Consider the following 11,548-nt stretch of genomic DNA (forward strand, 5'->3'; position numbering starts at 1 on the left):
GGCGGGAATAATCTCCTTACATCTGGAGAATAAACCAAGTGTTCTGCGCGTATTACTTTGTGCGCATAGCTTTCTGCGTGAAGGACATTTCTTTGCTGCGGGTAGGTGCGTAACCTTCTCGCAGTCGGGGACATTGAGTTTCATTTGTAGGTTCTCCAGGTGGTCTTGGTATTTCAACATAGTGATCAGTTATGTTGAAGTCAATTCCATCTTGGAGCTTCAGACAAACTAGCTCTCAATGTTCCCGCCATGCGGGGAAGTTAGTTCCCTTTCCGCACGCGCATAAACGATTTGGGATGCACCCGCCTTAGCATCATGCGAGACGGTCAACCCAATAGACAACATTAAGTTATGGATACATAAAACCAATACACTCGCGCATGGCGCATATAACATATGCCCACGCTGGTTCTTATCATGGCGCGCTCGCGTAGGGTGCACATAACATGCCCGCGCTGACTAACATAGCGCGCTCGCGCAGGGCGCACATAACAAATGCACGCGCTGATTAACATAGCGCGCTCGCGCAGGGCGCACATAACAAATGCACGCGCTGCTTCTAATATGGCGCGCTCGCGCAAGGCGCATATAACATAATTACCTAATATTTAGGTTGATTACTTGGTTTAAGGGATTGGGAATTTACCGGGTGTCACACAAGGCCTAACTAAAATAACATTGCAACAAGAAAGGTTATCAATTACACATAATTTTTGATATGAATTTTACCCTTCAATATAAATTGGAAGGTTGATTTCCCCCAATGTCTTCTTGGTTTCTCCGCTGAAACCGATTAGCACTGATGTTCTAGGGACGATCTCGGAATCTGGAATGTTCATCTTCTTAAGGACATCATGCTGGATGACGTTGACCGAGCTTCCACCGTCCACTCGGATCCTACGTACATAGTGGTTAGCAATAAATAAAGGAATAATTAAATCATCATGGTGAGGATCCTGGATGTTTAGTTTGTCTTCCTCATCAAAGAAGATCCTTTTGTCTGTCGTTAAAGTGGTGGATACTATTGGTCGGTCTCCGTTGCCCAACTTGATCTCTTTGGCGAGCCTTTTTGCTGCTGAGAAGGAAGTTCCACATATGTCGGATCCTCCAGAGATGAAATTGACCATTTGTACATCAAGTTCATCCTGGTGAGGATCCCGGATGCTCGAATCGAAGAATATCCTTTCATCAGTTATTCGAGTAGTGGGGATGAGTGGCCTTCTTTCATCGTCCAACTTGAATTCTTCTTTAGGATAAGATGTTTGAAATATGTCATAGTCTCTAGAGACGAAGTTGATCACGTGAGCATCTGGCGGTGGTGGTGTTGCTTTCTGTGGAAGGTCTTCAGGATCTTGGATCTTGGATTTCTTCCTTCCCAAGAGTTCTTTAAAGTGACCCTTGCTCAGGAGGTAACCAATTTCCCTCCTTAAGCCGATGCATTCGTCTGTTGCGTGGCCAAAATCTTCGTGGAAATCGCACCACTTAGACTTGTCTTTGAAACTGACAACCTTTTCATTTTTTTGGGGCCACCTTGCTTTTTCTCCCAGATCCTTCATGGCACAGATCAAGCCATGAGTATCCACAGAGAAACAATAATAGGAGATGCAAGGATAGTCTTCATCATCATCTCCTTCTTCAACTGCCCGCATATTGTGATTATTGGGCTTGGAGTACGGCTTTGAATTGTTGTTCTTATTCCAGGATCCTTTATTCTTCTCGGGAGTTTCTTGTTTCATTTGTCCTCCACGACGATCCTGGATCCTTTTATCTTCCTTTAATCGGATGTATCTTAATGCCCTGTTTCTGACTTCGTCTAATGTCCTGCACGGGGTCATCACTAAATCATCATAAAAGGGGGAGCTCTTCTGAATTGCCATCATGAATGCTTCAACAGCAGTAGTCATGTCAAGATTTGGGATTTCTAGAGCTTCCTTGCCAAATCTGGTGACGAAATCCCTAAGGGATTCATCACTAGGTTGGACAACACAATATAAATCACTGGTTAACCTCTCAAATTTCCGACTACAGGAAAATTGAGTGTTAAACAAGTTAACTATGTGAGAGAAAGAAGTAATTGAAAAGGGAGGAAGACTTAGCAGCCATTTTAGAGCGGCTCCCATTAGTGTGGATCCAAAACCCTTGCATAGGCAAGCTTCTTTGAGTCTCTCCGGAATAGGATTGATCTCCATCCTTTCCCTATACTGTGCTACATGTTCTTCAAGATCAGTGGTCCCGTCGTAAGTCTTCATATTCGGAGTCTGGAACCGCTTCGGGATTTCAGCATCATAGATAGGCGGAGCGAATATGGATACTCTGTGGCTTCCCTCAGGTATCTCGGGAATTGGTCTTATGACCCCGGGAACACTGGATATCATATCCTTGAGCTTCTGCAGCTCCTTGGCCATAAATTGGTTGATACCTGCATCCTGCATGGAACCACGGTTAGCATCTAAGGATAAAGGATCGTACAAGTTACCTCTTTGCTGAGTGAAGGTTGGCATCTCGGATGAGTAGATGGGATAGGAGGAGTCTGCGATAAGAGTTGGTCCTCCAGAGGCTATAGTCTGCATGGAGATTATGTCTCCTTCATGGACTTCAGAGGATCGTTGATGTTGGACGCCTGAGGATCCTTGATTCGGAAAGAAGGATCCTTGATTCGGGATGACAGAACCTTGAGGTTGGGTACCATAGGATCCTTGTGGAAGGATGACTGATCCTTGCCGATAATATGCGGATCCTTGATTCTGCTGACCCATGGATCCCTGATGTGCTAGAAACAATCAATTAAATATTAACAAAATTAACAAGTAATAAAAACTAGACTTAAGACTCAACTACACAAAACACCGGCAAGTGAACCGGTCAATTGTACTAAAGCTACGTAAATCCGGAATATCGAACCCACAGGACTCTATAAATTACGTTAATTAACTAATTAGACTCGACTTACGACACGACTATTTATTATTGATGTTTAAAGGGGGGTTTTAAACTAAGATTAAACTAAGAAAGCAAATAAACAAGTAAACGAGAAAACAAGCAATTAATCACGAGAACGAAACCAATCAGAGAAGGAATCTACCTAGGTAAGAATCCCATGTATCAACAATCATCAAGCAATGGACAAATAACATGATTATGGAAACTGATTTCTAAACATATTCATCTAACAAAACCCTAAAGACCCTTGACTGAATCAAGCGAAATCCCAAAGAACAATTATTAGATTATTAAGCAATCAGTAATACTGATTTCCGCAAAGTCATCAATTAGGGTTAATTATTAGTATCTAAAGCAAGCAATCTTACGAAACACAAAACTCTAGATAACTTGATAAACTAACATGACATCATGAGCAAGGATCAACGCACTCAGCAAGAATATTGTCACACTCTATCCTAGCATGCAATTGACCAAGACACATGAACAACTCCTCACCTCACAGCTATTGTAATTTAGCAAAACATTTAAAACCCTAACCAACTATAAACAAGCTTCTATGACTTAATAGGCCTATTCAACCATAATAATCAAAAAACCAAGTAAAGATTAAACTTGAACCCTAAGATCTAAAGAACACAATCAATAGAAAGCAAGATCCATGTGAAGCAATAGTTAATAATCAACCAAGATAATAAACACTTATACGCATCATGAAAGCAAAATCAAGTATTTTACTATTAAATCAACGAAACCATAATCAAAACATAATCCACAACAAGAATCAAGTCTCAAACATATTCATCAAACCTAGGTAGACATGAAGTATAACCTAGCATAGTTATAATCAAAGACAAATAACTAAAACCAAGAACAAAGATAGACATCATAAAGTTTAGTGAACAAAGGCAATGAAAAAGAATGAAAGAACCCGTCTTAATCCACCCTCGAACACGTGTATAAAAGCTTGATGATCTTCCTTAATTACTAGCCTCAAAAACACCTCCAAAACCTTGGTTTCCTCTCCAAATTCGGCTGCCAAAAAGCTTCCTACGGCTGGGAATGTAATGATGTTTATATAAACGAGTTATCGGGCTTGGACTTTGCAAAACAGATGAACAGGGGGCCCTAGGCGCCGCGCCTAGGCCTTTTCCCTTCTGCCGTCGCGGGCCGCGGCGACCCTTTTGGGTGGCTACGGATTTTGTTGTTTATTTTATTATATATCTTGCCAAATTTTGATCATCATCCATCTTGAACTCCAAGTAACAATAAGAATCTTCTAGACCTTGCTTCTCCAAGCCACCATACATATGAAAACATAACTAAACATTAGTGAAGCAATCACGTATCCGTTTTGACGAACAAAACTAACATAAGCTTTGCATGAAATGATAGAAAGAATTAGATTTAACATGCAAGTCACCAAAAGACATAAAACATAATAAATGGACAAAACTTGACTCAAAACCTTAAATTAATAAAAGATAAACAAAACACGAACTAAAACGAACTCAAATCATTAAAGAAACACAACTTTACAAGGGATTCGAGATGTATAAATAGATGTATATCAAATATCCCCACACTTACTCTTTTTTCGTCCCTGAAAAAGTCTTATGCAGTTGGATCAGAATCGGAAAATTACAGTCTAACAAACATATAGGTTAATTTTTAAAGCTTAGAAAAACGCAAAAACCGCGCTCACCGATATTGTTGTCCACTTAAACCCATGCCTTAATCTTTACCGGGACAAATATGATCTGACAATTTTTTTACTCAGTGGTTTACACAATTAAGACCCGCTTATTTTCAGCTTTTACCGGACCGGACCACCCCAGCTTGACTTAAACCTCAAAATTAGCAGATTTGATACTTTTGTTGCTCTAACTTTTTTATAAATAGCTAAGACGATCAAGGGTATTGTTTATCCACCTAAGCTTAAGCATCAAAGTCTACCAAGCAGCCATTAGATACGATTAAGGTTCAATTATTTTATAGCTAGTGTTCCCCACAACATGACATACCCCCATTATCAAGCAACACCCCGAACCCATCACCATAGGTGAGTATGCAAAATTTCATCTGTAGGGCTTACATGTAGCGTGTCCCTTGTGGTCCGTTTCTTAATGGTAATGAGACGCGAGCAAGGGGACCACACATGGCTAACAGCGTGGATGATCAAGTCTGTAGTGAATTTTGTACTTTTGTACTCCTGTGATCATGTTTATAGACTTATAAGGGTTTGCTCTTTTTGGCTTAATTTTAAATATTCACAACCCCATTTGGAATTGTGAATACCAAGATGAATAGTCGGCAAACAAACCCATGGTCTCCGGACCCGAAGCATCCCATCAATACAGGATTTGAGGTTATAAAACCATACGCCGATGAGGTGTAAAACACTTAATTAGCAGTTTTAAGTTTTTATCACAGGCTACACGGCATACTCTAACGTTAAACCTACCCAAGCATCATATGATAAAGTATTCAAATTTTTAAAATTTATGATATTTCCACTTTTCATACCAAATATTGAGGCTTGAGTATGGCCCGACCTTTCATTACTTATTTTCCACGGACAAAACGCTTTACCCATAAGAGATTTCCGTTTTAACCATTTTATCAAATTGCCCTTTCATTTTCAAGGCTGAGCCTACTGACACATCCCAAGTTAAGTGCGTTTTCTTTTATTTATCTCATATTATTAGTAATTTGAAAAACCAATTTCCGATAAATATCATCATCTCCCACTTTAATGCAAAAAAAACTAGATTAAAGGGACATTTTTAAACATTTTTCAATTTTTTTTATTTTTTTTATTTTTTTATTTTTTTTAAAGCAAAATTAAACTATGACTCAAATATCCTACCCCCACACTTAAATTATGCATTGTCCTCAATGCAAGGATAAGGACGACTCAAAATAAAAATTAAAATTAAGTCGGACACAAAAACTAAGACTCTAAATAAAAACTAAATAAAAACTTAATATGCTAGATAATGGAAAGACTTAGCTGGTAATATGCGCATGAAACATGATGCTAGAGTCTTCTTCCATGAATGCCCTCCAACTACAAACGTGCTCAACAAATGGTAACTCCTTTTTTCGCGAACGTAAGCGGCAAAACAAAACAAATATATCTAATAATGTATCGTATCAAAATGATAGATATTAAGCAATCAAAGTATTTTACCAACCCAACAAATAAAACATGAATAATTAGCAGCAAATAATAATAAAACATAAAGTATACTGCTCGGCTGCTCCATCCCCACACTTATCTTTTTCAATAATTCTTCCTTGGTGACCATCTCTCTAGCTCAAAATTTTTAAACTAGCAAAACTCAAAACCACAAAACAAAGTCAAACTACAAAAAACTACGTTAGCGACTCAATGACTCGTACAAGACTCGGACAACTAGACTCAAAAACATGACTCGAAAAACCAAACTAAACACAAGGAATCACACCCGAATGATAAAACAGGGAATTGATGAACAATTGTGAAAAATGGTGAAATAATGCAAGAAAAATAAAAAAAAATAATTTCGGATTATGCAGGTGGGGGCGCCGCCGGCCGCGGAGGCAAAATGGCCTTCCCCTTCGCGGGCCGCCTAGGGCGAGCTGGGCAATTTTTTTCCTTTTGTCTTCCTTCGCGTCCGCCAAGGCTAAAAGTTATCCTCGTCGCGCGCGCGACCGGGTGTTTTAACAGAAAGTTTTGAGTGTTGGATGCCTCTTTTTGCCTTAGAAAATATTTTAGAAAATTACCAACTCTTTCCTATGCTCATTTTATGTTATTTCAACGTGTAAAACTTACCTGGCACCTCTTGAATTCTCGTAAATTCCTCCCTCTATGATGGTGATGATTCCTTGGAACGACTCGACGACGCAACGAAACAAAGAAAATAAAAATTAAAGTAAAGGAAAAATCTACAAACTCTACACTTGAGTTTTCACTCAAGAACCCATGCTATGCGAATCACGTGGCGGACCGAGTGGAGCTTCCTCCACCTCGGTAAAACTCCAATGCCCTCAAAGATACCGAATCACAATCCAACCATTCATCAACCTTGATTTTCTTCTTTCTAACTCCACGAACCCTTTCAATCTTTCGCTTTCCACCACCAATATCTCTAACACGCTTTACCATTACCCAAGAACTTGAAACCTTTCGCTCCTTCCCCACACTTAAACTCACCGAACAGACTCGTCAAGACTTGGATCCATGCCCGAAATAGATGATTCTATCAAGTAAACTGGGTGACATGGATCAATGAGACCGTCTTGACCACTCGGATGTCTCATGGACTTAGCCAAATAAGTGGCACTATCATCACCGGCTCTAAGAGTTATCTTGCCTTCAAACACATCGATGATTGCCCTAGTGGTACGTAAGAATGGACGACCCAAAATGATAGGAACTCTCTCGTCAGCCTCCATATCTAAAACAACAAAATCTGCGGGAAAAACCAAATTATCTACCTTAACGAGAAAATTCTCCACGACACCTCTAGGATACTTAACGGAACGATCGGCTAAAGACAACGGCATACGAGTAGGGGTGAGCTCTCCTAGGTCTAACTTTTCATACAAAGAATATGGCATGAGGTTTATGCTAGCTCCAAGATCGGCCAATGCTTGACATGTCGTGTTACTTCCGAAAAGGCATGGAATGGTAAAAATACCGGGGTCGGGTAATTTCTCCGGTACTTTATTAAGAACCACCGCAGAACACTCTCCATTTAGCAGTACAGTCGACAACTCCTCCAACTTATCCTTTCTTTTACGAAGGTCTTTCAAAAATTTGGCGTATTTAGGCATATGTTGAAGGACTTCAATGAACGGGAGGTTGACATTCAATTGGCTAAATATGTTAAGAAAATGCCCGTAATCTTTCGTATATTGTTGATTTTTCAGACGAGCGGGATATGGGACATAGGCAGGGTTAATGATGTGTGTTGGTGGCCGGACTCCAACCGTCTTCTTCTCGGTGTTTTTCTCAACTCGCGGCTCTATAATTGGTGTTGTACTTTGTGACTTACTCGGAGCCTCTATCTCTATCTCCTCATCCAACAACTCATCCTCCCCATCTTTCTCAATTTCTCTAATAACTACTTCCGGACCGAAAACCCTACCACTACGAGTGGAGATGGCCTTCAATTGAGCAACCGGATTAGTTTGAGGAATACCCGAAAACTGACCTAGGGGCCTTTCTTCTAAACGACGAGCAATATCACCAACAGTTCTTTGAATATCGAGAATAGAATATTGTTGATTCTTGAAGAGCAAATCGTGTTCGGCTAACTTTTTCTGTGTAACTTGATCTCTATCCAAGATTAGCTTCATCATCTCTTCCAAACGCCCAAGTCCACCTTTCGAATCCTGCACATTATTTTGAATATTAGTACCATCGGTGTTATTATTATTAAAGTACTGACCTTTTCCTTGATTATAAGAGTTTTGAAATCCGGGTGGTGCACCCGACGGACGCCAGTTGGAATTGTTATGATTCAGGTTTTTGTAGGTGTTCCAATTCTGACTGTTGTTGTTGTAATTGTTGGGAAACCTATTCTGACCAGCAACAAAGTCGACCTGTTGATTCATCACCGGGCACTCCAACGTACCATGTCCACCCCTACAAAACTCACACCTGTCCACCTTGGCCTTAAGTTTCTTAACCTCTCGGGTTAGTGATTCCAAAGCAGCAGCCACACTAGTATCCAGATTAACCTGGTGTACACCTCGAGCGAATAAGGATGTACTGTTGACGGGAGTGGAATTCCCACGATGTGGCTCTTTGGCAAGGTTAGATTGAGCTAAACTTTCAAACAACTCGTTACATTCGTTGACGTTCTTCTTCGCCAGTAAACTTCCTCCCGCCGCCGTGTCAAACCGAACTTGGGTTTCGTAGTTCAACCCATTGTAAAATTTCTCCACAAGAGCCCATGGTGTGAGACCATTCTGTGAGCAACGAGCTAGCATGTTTTGAAAACTCTCCCAAGCATGACAATATTGCTCCCCCGGATCCATGTGAAACGAGTGAATCTGATCGCGAAGAATAGCCGCTTTAGTCGGTGGGAAGTATCTTTTGATAAATGCAGAACGTAGTGCTTCCCAAGTGGTGAACGTTTCAGGCGGCTGAGTGTCGAGCCAAGTAGCTGCTTTTCCTGCAAGTGAAAACGGAAACAGATGTAAGAAAATAGCATCTTCAGTAGCACCTTGCAAATTAAAAGTTTTAAGAACGCGATAAAGTTGTTTAATATGATGTCAGGTCGTTTCGGATCGGATATTAATCAATCATGTCATAACTCACACAAAATTAATCGTGTTGACAAGCGAGTTAATGACGGGTTACTATGTTTAGAAAGATGACCGTTTGTTAAAGGCGGAATCAATAACAAACGTACGGTTGCAATGAATATTCAAAATACGAAGACACACGAAGGATTCACTCAAAAGATTTCCATTTATATAACGTTAATCATACAAAAGGATTGTCGATTAAGGTTTAGAAGGAATCCTAGGACAGCCGTCACACATAAAATATTCTCTTAATTAATGTGTCGGTCTTATCCGTATTGTGCTCTCTTTTTTCGCGGCGTGCCCTAATTATTCTATTTATAGGCCTGCTAACCTAAGACAGCTGTCATTCCTTCTAGAAACCCTATCCGATAGTACATATTCAATTTACATATTCAAAAATATACTAAGTGTAAAACAAGTCTTCCGGGTAGGCTTTTCATTAAACTTCAGTCTCCGAGTACGCAGTGTACTCGGCCTTCCTTCAGACTTGGTAAACATAGAAGTGTACTCGGAATCAGTTTCCGGGTAGACTTTACTTAAAGAATATTTTACCAAGTAAAATATTCACCGAGTAGACTTCAATCTTCTTGGACTTATCAAACTTTGCTCGACAAATCCTTACGAGCAACCTTGTTCTTCTATGATCCTGTTCGGCTCATTGTCAGTTAAACAACTTATTGATAAGGCGTACTCGGGAGTACATACCTTACTTGAGCAGAACCTTACTCGATATAACTTAGATATATTCCATCAACTCATCAAGTTTACTCGGACCATAATTATTAAAGAATACCTTGCCCGGTCTTCAAATTACTTGGCTTCTTGGACTTGGTTGACCAAACCTTACTCGGAAGAGTAAAATACTTGGACTTGAAGAACAACCCTCTTGACAAGGTGAACCTTACTCGGATATGCCAAATTAATGAACCTTACTCGGAAATCACTAAAAAGCATACCTTGCTCGGATATCCACTTAAGAAGACTATTTGAAGTAAACCTTGCCCGGAAGGCAAAATCTCGTACTCGGCTAAGTAAAAGCTTACTCGAAGGTCCAAGGTGTGCTCGGATTCAATACTTAGCAGTTTCTGAGGAGGTTGAGAAGATTCCAATCTTCCATATTCTTCTTTTAGGTCAAATCTCTTCATTTGGGTCAAATTCTTGACCCAACAATCTCCCCTAGATTGGAACACCTCAGCTGACCCAAAACACTCTATGGTTACTTACACTTAGCAAAATACACATCAAATTTGAAAATCAAATTACATAAGTAAAAATTACATAATCAAAGGTTTGTCCGAAGACATTACAAAGCAAAGCCTATTCTATCTATTTTGTCTTTTCCTTTCATTGTAGGCTGCTTGTCTTCTCATCTGGATTACAGATGTTGCTCTTTCTCTGAAGATATTGAGCACTTGGTAGTGAGTGTGTCCTTCTGGAATCACCAAGTCTCTAATATCAGCTAGATCTTCATTGTGCAAGCAAGCAAGATCTGCATCTCTCTTTATCATAACCAGCACCTTTCCATCAGAATTCATCAATGCATATTCTCCATTTTCCTTGTATTCAACTTGAGCAATGATGCCATTCTTCTGTACAGTGTAGTTTGGCCTTTTCATTCTTCTTCTTAAACTTATACACTTACTCATGTTGGACAGTGGTTCTTCATCTCTGACATACATCTTAAAGTTTCTTTCAGCAATATCCATCTTCTTTATCTTTGCAGATCTTCTTGCTTTGTTCATTGAAGCTGCACCTCTGCTTATGTTGTCTTTTAAGAACCTGAACCCATTTCCAGCTTGCTCATACAGATATTTAGATAAGTCATTCATTTGTCTCCCTGCAGATCTGCTTCTGTCCCTGAAATCATAAAGATGAAGTGACTCCATTCTGCTCAGTTGCTCTTCATTGTATTCTCTGAAGTCACTTCTCACAATAATTTCCCTCAACTGCCTACTTTCCATGATCACCTTCAGAGTATCAGTTACTGAATCATAGTAGAGCTCTCTTGGTAGATCCACACCAGATTGTGGTCTTGTTCTTTGTTGTACTGAGCTACTTAATTCTCCTCTTCCTCCTTGGCCTCTTCCTCTTGGGAATCTTTGATGGATTGGAGGTCTGAATGGAATTGATTTCTTGGGCTTCTGAGGTCCCAAGTTGAATGTTTTCACATATATGGCCTCCACCATCTCAGTAGGAAGGTTTGCTATCTCCACAATGTCATGTCCTGCTGCCTCCAGTTCAATTAACATTTTGATCATTCCTGGAGTTCTTGCTAGTCCAGCAGGTACAAATCTGCCATCAACAT

At 40.0% G+C, this 11,548-nt stretch overlaps 1 protein-coding gene across 1 annotated transcript; it reads right to left on the reverse strand.

The window, feature by feature from the left end:
* Positions 1-5,985: 5,985 nt before the first annotated feature.
* Positions 5,986-11,204, reverse strand: LOC143560449 (uncharacterized). The gene is made up of 3 exons (XM_077048774.1): positions 10,761-11,204; positions 6,758-8,670; positions 5,986-6,039 (listed from the first exon to the last, which is right to left on the reverse strand). The coding sequence occupies exons 1-2, from the start codon at positions 11,202-11,204 to the stop codon at positions 7,135-7,137; spliced, it is 1,980 nt and encodes a 659-aa protein (XP_076904889.1). The 3' UTR covers positions 5,986-6,039; positions 6,758-7,134.
* Positions 11,205-11,548: the final 344 nt, after the last annotated feature.

The sequence above is a fragment of the Bidens hawaiensis genome, unplaced genomic scaffold, assembly GCF_021521415.1.
Source record: "Bidens hawaiensis isolate Kalapana, Puna unplaced genomic scaffold, B.hawaiensis_p1.1 tig00000097_1, whole genome shotgun sequence".
NCBI classification, from domain to species: Eukaryota; Viridiplantae; Streptophyta; class Magnoliopsida; order Asterales; family Asteraceae; genus Bidens; species Bidens hawaiensis.